Genomic DNA, 13,128 nt, shown 5'->3' with positions numbered 1-13,128 from the left:
AGCAGCGAACAACGAGAAATTCAAGCTCACCTGTTGAACTTACTTCTTGTTCCGATTGTTGTGCTTTGAACAACCTCGTTTCGGATGAAACACTTATCAAGATGAAGAGTTGCTTGGTAACCTCTGTTACCCGACATTGTGTTCCTTCCCCCGCCGACTGGACACCATCGTAGGGAGAAGCGCGCAGCATACAGAGGGCGACACAGGTCGGTCGTGTTCGTCTCGCCCCTCTGTCTTCATCGGCAAGTGGAACGCGATAAACTGAGCATAATCACTGTTCAACGTGAATCTGCTTCGCCTTGTCCCTGTGCGGTTTCAGACGTAATCGTGTATGTTGGAAGCGAGCGAATAAGCAGTGCCATGAAGGGAACAGGAGTGACTGAGATGGCGAGTGAGCCACATGGGCAGTCGGAGAATGCCGACATCGCTGCATACAGTCCTCTAGACACTGGGCTGTCTCTTGCTCCCCCAACCCTGTCAACAATTGGAAGTGTCGGTGGGGGCTGTCCGCCACAAAATGAGGACAGGTCAACTCGAAGAGGAAACCTGTTGTTGCTAGAACCGGCCAGGGGTGTGCAGTCTACGGAAAAGGGTGGCCTTGGCTCATGTGGTCAAACGCCAGTCGATTGCTCTACTCACAACGATGCATTTCCTTCAGAAAGCTTCGTTGATCATTTCACTCCTTCAACAATGCCAACCTCTAACAAAGTGGGCCAGAGGCACTTTTCATCGGTGCTAACTGCATCGCGAGCTTCAGCGATGGCATTAAATAACCCGCTAGTCTTGAAAAATAGCAGAGCGCATCGAACTCCTGCTGCCTTTTCGGTTCACTGTGAGACAATGCCGGATAGAGAACCAGAATGCTGTGATGCTGACATTACCTGTCTAGAGACAGCACTACGAGGCGAGTGCGTCGCCTGCAGCCCGATTCAGAAAGACGTCAAATCTGCAGGGAGAGGAGTCAACTCCGCAGTTGGCGATCGCCGGGAAACCGAGAAGAATCCTATGGTAGACGCAGACGGTCCCCCTTGTCCAGTGATTGTCCGTGACTCCTTCTCATACTGGGTTATATACAAGCCTCCATTTTGGAGTTGCGCGGCAGAAACAGAAATGAAGGGGTACGCTGAAAGTGGCGCAAAGGGTGGAACTGCGCCAACACTCGGCTCGGTGATCGCGTACCTGCAGAAACATTTCCCTGTTACAAGGTCGAGTGCGATCTACAACAATCACATCAACTACGGAGTCCTGTTTCCCCTCGAAACGGAATGGTCCGGCTTCCTTGTGGTAGCGAAGACGTTCAACTCCTACACTTCACTCAAAAAGCAACTTGAGGTTGGAAAGTTTCATGGCACCTTTCAATGCGTAGTCAAGGCAGCGGCAAGCGAGCTGGGACAGATCGCCCGCATACCTCTTCTCTCTGCCGACGCCAACTCTCCTAGTCTTCTTGTCACGAACAGAGAAGCTCTTGGCACGATGGAAGCGGCTCCAGAGAATATGTGTGTGAATATTTCCTGCTCCAAAAAGACGAAGAACGGCGGAGCGAGCGAGAGTTCTGGACTACGCCAAGAAGCTGGGTGCGAGCATCCGTTTTCGGGTACAGAGACATGGTCTCATGTTTCGTTAGACTGCACTTTTATTCTAGGAGGTGCATCTGGCGACCTGCCTAAAAGCGGGCTTCACCGTTTCTTGACATTCGACGATCCGTTCGTCCAAGCAGTTTTAGCTCAAACAGGAAGGAATGGGCCGTGCAGGCGTGTCTTCTTCCACGGTACAGCTCTTAGTTTCTACGACATTGACGCAAGGTTAGAACATGTAGAGAAACCAACTCAAGAACCTCGATGTGACACCCGTGAACCGACAGAGGAACCGGGACTTCCCCTCTGCACATTTGAATGCGCCCTTCCAATGGAGCTCGAAGAAAGCCTTTCCGACATGCGGGAAACCAACAACGTCGCGACCATTACTCCGAAAAAGCTGGCGGGTTCGAAAGGTCTGCAATCTAGTACCGAGGATATGGATACATTGCAATCGAATCTGACTGCCCATCCCTACAGAAAACTAAGGTACGCTTTGCTGGCATGATAGAACCTGAGGCAGCCTACGTGCTGTTGAGTTTCGTGGGCAAAGCAAAGCCAATAAACTATTTGCTTTATTAGGGGACTGTGCACAGTGCAGCTGCAACCATCAGTTGGAAGAGCTCAGCAAACAGCACATTTCATCCTTTTCTCGTGATAGCCGCTTGAAAGATCATACGTGACATAAAAAAGGGCAGCGTTCATCCTCTTTAGAACATGTGTCGCAGCCTCCCGAAATTGCTGAGGTGGCGACACGCGGCATGAAACTACACAGACTGTCGAGTTGTGTAGGTTTCCAGAATGTGCCTGTTGATAGAGTTGAGGATGAATCTGCGATGTGAACACGCATGCTTATGCATACCCGCAAGAAGCTCACGGAACTTATTGTGTTCTCTGGTTATGACGATTCCAAAATTGGAATACTCGGTCAGTTCAGAGTTTAAACAGGCAGGCAATCATTTGAATATGCATGTCCCACGAACCCCCACCTTCTTTTCTCGAAGATCTGTTTATTTTGGCGCGGATGGGCGGATAAACAGTGTGGGAGTTTGTCCACTTCAGTTAACCTGTCACTAGATGAAATGTGCAGCAACGTGTTGATTGTGTTTGTCCTGTTTCCTCAGTTTGGCGATCGTTTCTCTCTGTGCGTTTACTACCGGTGCGCTCCTCTGTCGCCGGTTGGTGATTTCTACTGGAAGGTGGACAGCAATTCAAACAGCGCTGGCATCCTTTTCTTCAAACCTTTTACATTTTCCGAAAGTCGATATGGCCGGGGTCCTTGCTACTAAGCACGCCCTGCTCGATGCGGCACGATTCCTCAAAGAGGGCGGTTTAGCGCTGCAGTTGCAGCAACTACGGATGTTTGCCTTACGCCTCCTTTCTGGAGAGCATCATGTCCCGGATAACTCTCTTCCGACCTGATGGAGGATACGTTGCTGTCGTGCTCTTCAAGTCTGACGGTCGATGGCCCGTCTTGAAACTCATCTCCCCAATGAAAGCCATATCGATCTCGTTTGAATATAGAATCCCAGTCCGGTAGTTTGTCTTTGAGGAAAGTTTTGTGGCATTTAAAATTTGGCTTCAGTATTGTGTGGGTAGCGTAAGATTCTTAGGGATTCCAGCACAGACGCTCAAGAGAAGAGAGTGCAGTGAAAGACACAATTTCTTTCTCCCAGCTGGCGCCTCGAGTGCCCTGGATGCGGTATTGTCCAGAATATAGCTACAGTGTTGAGAAACAAGGTACCATTTTTTATAGAGCCCGTCATCCGCATGGGCGTTCCCTCCGAAGCTTGAAGGCGAAAGTACTCGCCGCGGTATAGCACCTACGCATGTTGAACTGCGTTGTGCGCCGGCTAATCGCATGTGTCTAGCCTGTCCGATCCACGCCGCTTTTCAACACCAGGTGCAGGCCTGCGTAGACTGCGTGTGACTGCAGTACACCAGCAAACTACAAGGCTGCGACACGCGTATCGTACGGCTATTGCCAACACTACACGAGGGTCTTTTCCGGTGGTTCCAGCTGGCCATATGGGCCACGGAAGCTGTGTGCGCAGTCGACCGCAGCCATAGCATCCACTAGGCAACAATAGTGGCAAAGTGGAAATCACCTGGAAAATATTTTTTCTCTCGCTTCTGTCGAAAGGAGACCAGAAGCGGTATAATTGTATAGACAGGCCTTGGAACCGATCCAGTCTCCTCTATATCACAAAATGGTTCGGCCTTTCGGAAACAAGATAGTGCCACACGCAAGGACACGAAAACGTTTCCCGGGTTCTTGGCACACAAAACTACAAAACCAAAACAAGAATGCCAAGAAGCGGGATTGCTGCAGAGTTCCGCGATTGCAAATGACACGGCTGTTCTGCTAGAGCAAGAGCAAAGGGAGCGACATCCATGTGGACGATCACTGCGGAGTTTAACAACAAGCAAAGCGATACACCTCTCAGTGAAGACACTCAGTGTTTCTTTCGGACACTGAAATCTGAGAATTTACGACGCTTCGTCGTCCTTCATGTCTCGCCAACGGGACAGGTCTGCCCCTTGGGTCCGCCTAAACCTCAGTTCGCATCTCGACCGACCCTCGCACTCCTGTCGAGGACCTCCGTTTGACTTGACCTAGAGCACATATCGGAGTAAAAAATGACCAAACATCACACAGTACAATGCTGCTCGTCTAGATCACATAGCTAAGAGAAAGCGATTCAGGCAACCAACGTGAGACAGAAAAAACTGTGTCAAACGACTTCCGGAACGCAAAATGAACAGAAAACCCGTGGGCAACCTTTGTTGTACCCCCGGGCCCTCAAACACAAAACAGGAAACACTGTGCCGATCTAAAACCGTCTGAAACCTGTGAAGCACAACAGCCAAGCCACGCCTTTAATACAGTCCCAGATATCTTGCCCCCTTCCCCCGTAAACCCCTCCACCTTCCTTATAGCTGTGGCGTATGTAATGCCACCGCAGATAAGATCTGGTACCTTGAAACTTCCCGGGTTTGCCAAGACACGTTTTTCATTGTCTGTGTGTGCTTTGTCTGTTCACCACTCCTCACTTGCTTTGTATGTGTTGTGCAAATTCAAAGGCCATCTCAAGAGCTTGCGTGTAGTTGAGCCGAGGATCACAGAAAGCCTCGAAAGTCTCTTCACCGGCACCTCCGTGGCTCTCAGATCCTTCGATGCATTCAAAGACATGTTCTCCTAAAAAAAACAGAATTCGCGCATTTCCGTGAGACACGCAAAGTCGACTTCATCTTTCTTTGCCTGTGCTGACGCTCAGGTAAACGTCGACCTGCCTCTCGGGCAGCAACCATCCGGAGAGTTCCCCAGATTCTCTCGCGCCTTCCCTGTGTTTGCTCCTCATGATTCCATCTTTCTCTCTCCTTCAAAATCGCTCCACTTTCCTTTTCGCCCCACTTCCTGAGGAAGCCGACGAAGTCGGGGTCGAAACAGGACGAAGCAAACCAAAGAGACTCACCAGTCAGCTCCAAATGCACTCCGCCAAGATGCGACTGACACTGTAAATGGGCGTCGAACGTGACGAGAACCTCCTTCAGCATATCTGTGAAACATCGCCTTTTCTTCCCCTCTGGTGTAACTTGAGTATTTCCGTGCATTGGATCGCACAGCCACACAGCTCGCACTCCGGCCTGGAAACAAACGCAGTTTTCAGTATGGACACAAACTGACGAATGAGGCAGATCTCCCTCAGCAGACCCAGACGACACATACTTGTTTTTTGTGCATGCAGGAAAGGAGACGCACTCAACGCGTTCAGCAAAATGAACACAGAATGCGATCAGTCTTAAGAATGTTGATGAATTCAGCTTAAGTCTCTGTGGCGAGAGTCTGAACCGAACTCGTTTCTGGAAAATATAACGCAGCCTCGACTTTTCCAGTCCCAGTCAGTTAATTGTGTGCTCCCCACATCTGCCGGCGAGACTCTATAAGGGTCTGGGCTGACGACGCACCCTTCAGTTAGCCCCCGCGTTTTGTTCGACATGTTGAGGCTACAGGGTGTATCTGGATGTCTGCTTCTCTCGGTGACCTAAAACCCCCATTGCTAAAGAGAAAAAAGAAACAACTGAAACTAAGGCACTCCTCCTCCCAGTCGTTTCTGTCTTACCGCCTGGGTTGCTTTGATCACCAGAGGAAGGAGTCTGGAAGCTCGAGCGGCGCCGAGTCTGTGCAGAAACCACCGAGAAGATTTCTCTCCTTGCTTTTGACTTCTGGCCGCAGAACAGCGAAACGCTCGTCTCCACACAGTGTTCCCGGCCCTGTGAGCCACAGATCCTGTTTTCAGCAGTTTCTCTCTTGAGAGAACAGACCCGGAGCTGTGCGAGCGACTGACACGGCGACAACCCCGCGGAGACAGAAGCCTCGCCCGCGCGACTCGGGATCTGTCCCTCGGGCACAAGGGAAATCACATTTTGCCTCGAAGTTTTGCTTGATTCTTTTTAGCGATGACGTAAGTCGTGGTCGCAGTCGTCACCAGTTGGAGCTAGCCAAGGTTCCCGGACAACTCGACGCCCACCTGTGTATTCCGTAGGAAGAAAGAGACCACAAAAGTGTATCGCACTTGCACAGCTAACGTCTACGTCTCAGACTCACCTGGTGATGAGCACAACCTTCCCTGGAATGTTATCCGGATTCAAAGTCCGACAAATCTCGACAATTTCCTCAGGCTTCGCTGTGGGGCCCACCTTGACGCCGATGGGGTTCCGGATGCCTCTGAAGGTAAACTCCGAGACAAGTGAGGAAGACGCCGTGAAAGACTTCTGAGCGACAGTGCCCATCGCGGTGCACCTGCCTGCAACTCTACAGTTCAGTCGACTGTTCGCCACATTCGCGCCCTCGCTGAAAGCGTGGTCGACCAATGAGCTCAAAAAAAGCTATGTAGGGTGAACGGAGCGACGACGTTTGCCGAAACAGTAGCGGAATGCGACTGTAACACGGCAGGAGAGAAGGAAGGAGATTTACTCCGCCGCACAAAAACGCCGAAAAAAAATAGCGGACAAAAAACATCAAAGAAGGTCCTTCCGGGCCTCGCTGTAACAGGAAGAACTGAAGTCTAACGTCGCTGCAAGAATACTAAACTCTTTAGGTGGCCAGTTACCCCCAGGGGCGGAACAGGACCTTTCAGTCCCAAAACTTCGGGAACTTTAAGAATGCAACCGAGAACGGAGCAAGAAGGCACTTTTCTCGAATTTCGCCGTGTATGCGAGACAGAAGACGCGCCTCAAGAACCGCTGCGTGAAAGTGGAAATGAACAGTTCTGCAGTGCGCACAGACGCTCCGTCGGTGTCTTCTGTTTGTCTTCCTTTTCTGAAGCAGACCTACTGGCAAAACTGGATATGTGCGTGATCGAGTTGGCGGGTTCGGTCTCCGACCCAGAGGAAGTGCCCGCTTGTGTCGTAAAACTGAAGAAAAGTCACAAGACTAGAAAGAACTCACTGGCGCTGGAGAAGCCAGAGCGCGAGGCACAGGGAATCTCAGGTTGTCGAAAGTTACAGTGAAGAAACCGCTTAAAAATAGCAAAGCATTTGAAATCCCTCGTTTCACGACGAATTTAACCTACCTCATCGAGAAACCTCCTATCAGCGCCCGCTTCAAATCCTTCAAGACACGACTGCTTCCTCAGGAAGCACCGGGAGGCAAGGAGACCAAAAGGAGTGAGACAAGCACCGAAAGACAAAAGCAAGAGCAGAAGGAAAGAGAGAAAAGAAAACAGGGAGAAACGACTTGCCTTCCCGTTATACTCTCGCGTCATCGCTTCCTCATAAGGAAGCAGGAAAGCCTCGTGAGACGAAAAGCATCCCAGTGAGTTCTGAAGACACAAAAAAAGCAGACACCGAAAGGAAGCGCTGTCCAGTGTATGCCCATCGCTCGTGCAGCAACGACTCTCTCTACAGAGTAACCACGTGAACTACACGTACATAAAAATCGCTACGTTCTTCTCTGTAGATCACTCTAGATGCGCAGAGAGATACACAGTCATATGTGAGTACAAGTGCAACTACGTCTCTGCATGCAAACAAACGAATGTTTAAGTGCACGCTGGCTTACATGCAGAAAGACTTGTGAGGGAGGAGAGCAAGAGAAAACATATCTTCCCTCCCAGTTCTTTTTTTCCTCGACTATGTGATGTTTTGGTTTGAAAACCAACGACGACACCGAGTGCATTCCCCCGTCCGCCCCATGTTGCTTCTCCACTGCATATCGAGGAAGTGCAAGTTTCAGTTTGTCCTTTCACTGTCTTGATGTTTCAGAGGGAAGACAAATTTGAAGCGTTTTGACGGCAAATTCGCAAGCGCTCTCCACCTCGACGCGTTCGGGTCTCGTACGAAAGACGACGCAGCTCGCCTCTCAGAGATTCGTCTTACGCTGTGCTCGATCAGAACACAAAACGACGAACGTTTTTCCCTCTACGTTTGTCAAGACACAGTGTGACGTCCGCCAGATGTCAGACCTAAGCCTCAGAACCGCGGAAATGTGCGTTCGGAAAGCTCGAAAGTCCGTAGGAAAGCATGAAGGCGCCCTCGAACGGAAGCTGAACTCACCGTGTCTGAAGACTCCAAGAGAGACAAAAATGTGGGGTAAGAAGAGGGAGGAGCGGGACATGGGCAGGCAGACTCAGGAGCAGGAGAAGGCAGCTGAGAAGATGGCGGCGAGGAAGAACTGGAGGGCGAAGAAGCAGAGGCAGACACTACAGAGGAAGCCGACTCTGAGGCGCTTCGATCTGAAACCTTGAGGACGCTGAGGAGGCTCTGAAATTGCTGCCTGTTCGACGGGAAAGACAAGACAAAAGCCATGGGTCTCGCATAAAAACGAAGGAGAACCAAGTTTTTCCAGTGAAAGAGAGGTACAGCTAACGCGGAAGAATCAACGAAGAGACAGAAGGAAGATGAAGAAAGCAGTCACTAGTAGAGCGAAAGAACAAAGAAGCAAAAGGGACGAGACGATCCCGAAAGGCGAAACCGACCGCGGATAAAGCAAGGGAAGGTTTCTATCTTGTCCCCAAAATGCGCACTGATCTCGACACCAATGCCGAACCCTGGCACAAGCACGTACATAAACAAATGCATACATTCAAATAGAAATGCACACAAACATACACGGAAAAGATACATATCCCTACTTCTGTATAGAGGGCGAAACATGTTGAAGCATATCGACAAGTACATGGATAAATTCGCAGAGAGGTGCACAGATCCGCAGGCATTTGAAGAGGGAGAAATGGGCAGATTCGTCGCCGGGAGAAGCAGCTGCTTTAAGCGAAGGAGAAAGGTGATGAACAGAGGGGCAGAGAAGTGCACAAAAAATGTAAAATGACGAAGCGAGAAAAGCTTTGAACCGGTGGTTCGGCCTCTTTTCCAAGAACTCACCGCCTCCTTGAAGCGACTTGTTCAGACAGCTCCCACAGGCTGTCCTCTGCCTCTCCGGATCCTGCAGGAGCGCGAAGAAAGGAACTGTTCGCTGCGACACCCGAGAGATAGGGGAACCAAAGGACACAAACACGAAAGAAAATGATAAAAATGACAAAAAAGGAAACATGTAAAAAACGTCTTCGCCTCGGGTGGGTAGTCTGAGAATCGGAGGTACTCGCCTCTCCGTCGGTGAATTTTCTATTCCACGTCGGTCCGCAGAGAAATCTCGTTTTCCTCCGTTGGCCTCACGGCCAAAACTAACCGCTTGACCTTGCTGCTAAAACATAGTTTAGATAAAATATGCATCGAAGGGGCGGACAAAGGAGCTACACAAATAAATAAATACAGATATATATATATATATATATATATATATATATGTATACTTAGGCCGTCAGATCAATGGATAGATAGGAACAGATAGATATAGGCAGATAGAGAGGACAAGATGCTTGGATAGATAAGCACGGCAGATAGGTAGAGGCATAGAGATGCAGAGATAAATACGGACGCGCGTATATATAGAGAGGTAGGACAAGATATAGTAGCTTTGTGCATGTTTCCCATGTAAGACTAGGTAGCGTTCCTCTGCCACAAGTCTATTTTTCTTAGTCTGTTCCCTTTAAATTACGCTACGGAGGTATGTGAAAAAAGAACAGCGCCGCTGTTTAAGCGTAGTTGAGGGATATCCACGTCAGGCGATTGTTCCTGTTTCTCCCCCGCAGTCTTGTCTCAGTTTGCCTTGTCTGATTTTCGGTTTTCCAGGTGTCAGTCGAGGGCGGCGCTCCTTGCGACTTACGCGAGAGGAGAGAGCGAACGAAATTCAGAGTCGCGGCAGAGTGGAAGTAGGCTGAGGGTAAGAAGGAAGAGAAACAACGAAAAAGCGGCGATACATCGGGACCCTGAAGAGAAGGCGTCTGCATGCAGTTTCTGAGGCTCGACTTCCGATGGAACAGCGACCGGAAGGAAGAAGAGACAAAAGAAAAAGGGCAGCACCCGAATCGCCGCCGTACCTTGCAGAAGTCGCTCTGGCTGCGGATCCTGAAAGACAGCGAAGAGGAACAACCGAGGGAGGCGACCGAAATAAACATGGGGGAAGGAAACAGAGAGAAATGCAAATCGGGAGAAAACCTCCCTCTCAAAGGACGAGGGGGACGCGAGAAGGAGCAGAAAAACGACTTGTTTGTGTCGCTACGGAAAAGACGAGGCAACCACGTGTAAACGATAAGAAGACTCAAAGAGAGGAGGAGACACAGAGAAAAGTCTTGCGGAGAGAAGATAGTCAAGTAGAGAAAAGAGACAAAAGCAGGAGAAAAGAGAGGTCTTGAGACGGAGAGAAAGAGACACAAGAATGCCGCTCTTTCACAGGAGAAATAGTTTTATTTGCCTGCCTCGAACGCCGCACAAAACATTCCCACGCAGGGGTGCCTCACCCTCTCGGAAGGATCCATCCCGTTCACAGAATCGCCGCGGTACGTCATGACTGTTCGACCGTCAACGACTTCATGAGAGAGGCTTCTGTCAACACAGGCAACAAGCGTATTCTTCCGCATCGCATGTGACGACGCAAACGTCTCCCCAGAAAGGCGTGTGACGGCAAAAACGCAAAAACATTTGGAGGCATACGTCTATTTACAGTGATATATATATATATATATACCTACATAAATACATGCATATATGTATATATACATTCATATGCGTAATTATGCAACTATATATATATATATATGTATGGATGTATGCTCGTATTTAATAAGGCTATTCGAGGGTCATGTGTGCTCCCGCAGGATTGTTTTTAGAGAACTACGATGAGTGACGGGAGGAGATTGTTTACACGCAACGCATTTTGATTTCCATGTAGAGTGCATCCAGGAGGTGGAGGCAGCGGATGTCGCTCCCGTCCGCCATCCCGAGACAGATCCTTCGAGTTCCAGTAAAGCAAAGAAGTCTTTGGCTTTTCGTCTGCCTCCATTGGTATACCCGATTTTTTTCAGTTGAAAAGTCCCCCGTTCGGTCTGCATGCAAATTCGCGCGCCAGTGCTTCGCTCACCGCGGCTTCCCGTACTGCCCTGCCATTCTCCCGATTCGAACGACCTTGCAGCCTGTCGCCTGCTGAAGAACAACGCTCATCTGAAGAAGCAGACGAACTTTTCCTGTAAGAACGCAGGAACGACAGTCCCCGAAGACCTCGGCGCAGTCTCCACCTTGCAGCACGAAGCGCTTCCGAGCGTAGACGTCTTTCAGATGAGAGAGAAGGCTTTCGACTTCCTCAGCTGACACCAAGGGAGGCAGACACCGCAGGCGTTGCTGTACAGACACCATGGTGTCCTCAGGGACCGCGGCAAACGGATTCTGTGCTGCCGGAAAACTCTGAAAGAAAAAAGACAAAGAGAACAAGACGTGGACATGCCAAGGCTATCCTTGAGGTTGTGCGTCATGGCTCTACAAACATGCATGCGTCTACGTTGGTGTGTTTACACAAATCTAAATATATGTCAATATATGTTTATATATATATATATATTTATATATGTATTTATGTGTATTTATGCATACATGTATGGATGTAATAGGTGCACATGTGTACGATCATTTTTGCATAGCGAATCGGTCAACGCGTCTCCCGAATAAAAACCATTGTTTTTCTTTGAAAGAAATGCTCTTGGTATTCAACATCGCGTTAGAGAAGTCGCAGTAGGATTGGAGTCTAGGGCGTCGCAGGCGCCAGCAGTCTGTCTCGTATTCTTGTTCATTTTAGTGTGCAAAGTTGACTTGCTTCAGGTCTCCGGATCTCCCAAGATACTTTGTTTAGGACGGTTCGTTGTCCGAAGATGAGCGTCTGGCTGCGAGTTCCGTTCTGGTAACCAAGGATATGAAGAAGGAGGCAAAGACGCCGAAAAGAAAAGACACACACCCTCGGAAAAGTAGCTGTGGCCGAGCGACTGTGCCGAGCGTTTCGCCTTTTGAAACTCTCTGTCCTTCTCCGATGCTCATCTCACCCGCCAGGAAGACGGCGACCAAGGAATCTCCTGTTTTCCTTGGGAGTGCTCCTCTCTGTCTGCGCATCTTTCATTGCCTTGCTCCTCGTCGGTGGACTCTTCAGACGACATCGTTTTCTTGTTTGACGCGATTTCCGGGTGCTCTGCAAAGTCCAGGTCGCCTCCGCGCGAGGAGACTCCAGAGCAGACTGTCTGTTCTGAAGAAAAGAACTGTTTGTCTTCGCCGTCGGAGGCTTGGTCGGTTGGCGGCGCCTGCTGTACAGACGGCACTAGACCGCGAGGGCGTTTGCGGCAACTTCTCTGAATCGGCTGCTCAGCAGCCTCTCTCGAGACCAGCATTTCCAGAGCTTTTGGGGGGAGGGTGAAGCCTTTGAAATGGCGAGGAAAGTCTTTGCGACTCGAACTTTTTTTCCTCGTCGAAACGAGAGATGCGCGACTTACAGTGCCCTGCCCTGGGGACCGGGCACCAGCGGTGAGACCTGAAGATGGGATCTCGGCTTGACGAAAACCTCCCCATTCGCGACCGCAAGTCGCCTCATCACTTCCATCCTTTCTCGGCAAACTTGGGCGTCCTTAGCTCCCGCAGTCGTTGACCTCGATGTCAGTTGAAGGCAGAGAGGCAGTGTGTTCTGGGGAATCGCGCGAGTCGCGCGGGTCGCACGGGAGGCCGTGGAAACTCGCCAGCGCAGGAGAGGAGAAAAAAAAACGACCAAAGCAAAGACAGACGGCTGCCGCCGCCTCGAACGAGTGCTTCCGCAGTTCAGTCCTGTGGGGTGTTTAAATCAGAGTGGAAAAGGAGAGACTCCACTGTCAGACGGATTAAACCGGGCGCATGCGCGTAACAGCCGACCATGTCGGCAGCTACGGAAGAGTCGAGTCCTTTTGATCAAGGCTGGAGTGCCTCCTAGAGGCGCAAAGGAGGCAGCGAAAAGCCTCGGTGGACGCTCAAAGCCATTTTTTTCGCGTCCTTTGAGGAAGTCTGTGTCTCTGCGAAGAACGCGTACGACAACCGCCCATCATCGACTAATTCGGGGCCTGCATGCAGCGCACAACGACGTCGCGACAAACAGCGCAGCAGGGGTCCCGGCAAAAACCATAGTTGTCTCGGAACTGGTGACACTGTGGCT

General features: G+C 50.2%; 2 protein-coding genes across 2 annotated transcripts; one reads left to right on the top strand and one right to left on the bottom strand.

Moving 5' to 3' along the window:
- Positions 1-360: 360 nt before the first annotated feature.
- Positions 361-2,996, top strand: TGME49_221265 (hypothetical protein; the record flags this gene model as incomplete). The annotated part of the gene is made up of 2 exons (XM_018779907.1): positions 361-2,063; positions 2,699-2,996. 2 exons carry the CDS (start codon positions 361-363, stop codon positions 2,994-2,996), a joined length of 2,001 nt encoding a protein of 666 aa, XP_018638255.1.
- Positions 2,997-3,747: 751 nt separating this feature from the next.
- Positions 3,748-12,945, bottom strand: TGME49_221260 (Class-II DAHP synthetase family protein). The gene is made up of 14 exons (XM_002369915.2): positions 12,002-12,945; positions 11,053-11,372; positions 10,433-10,517; positions 10,013-10,040; positions 9,799-9,849; positions 8,958-9,048; positions 8,133-8,352; positions 7,319-7,399; positions 6,913-6,992; positions 6,184-6,303; positions 5,699-5,756; positions 5,051-5,222; positions 4,629-4,773; positions 3,748-4,190 (listed from the first exon to the last, which is right to left on the bottom strand). Exons 1-14 carry the CDS (start codon positions 12,338-12,340, stop codon positions 4,133-4,135), a joined length of 1,848 nt encoding a protein of 615 aa, XP_002369956.1. The 5' UTR covers positions 12,341-12,945; the 3' UTR covers positions 3,748-4,132.
- Between the last annotated feature and the right edge of the window lie 183 nt (positions 12,946-13,128).

The sequence above is a fragment of the Toxoplasma gondii genome, chromosome II, assembly GCF_000006565.2.
Source record: "Toxoplasma gondii ME49 chromosome II, whole genome shotgun sequence".
NCBI lineage: Eukaryota > Apicomplexa > Conoidasida > Eucoccidiorida > Sarcocystidae > Toxoplasma > Toxoplasma gondii.
This window is presented reverse-complemented; position numbering and strand designations above follow the sequence as displayed.

Bases quoted from the DNA above. Each gene is read 5' to 3' on its own strand.
- TGME49_221260 (XM_002369915.2), bottom strand. From the start codon at position 12,340: ATGCTGGTCTCGAGAGAGGCTGCTGAGCAGCCGATTCAGAGAAGTTGC. The intron at 10,041-10,432 runs GTGAGGCACCCC...GCTGTCTTTCAG, and splicing joins GGATGGATCCTTCCGAGAGG to GATCCGCAGCCAGAGCGACT. The intron at 4,774-5,050 runs GTGAGTCTCTTT...TGTTTTTTTTAG, and splicing joins AGTGCATTTGGAGCTGACTG to GAGAACATGTCTTTGAATGC.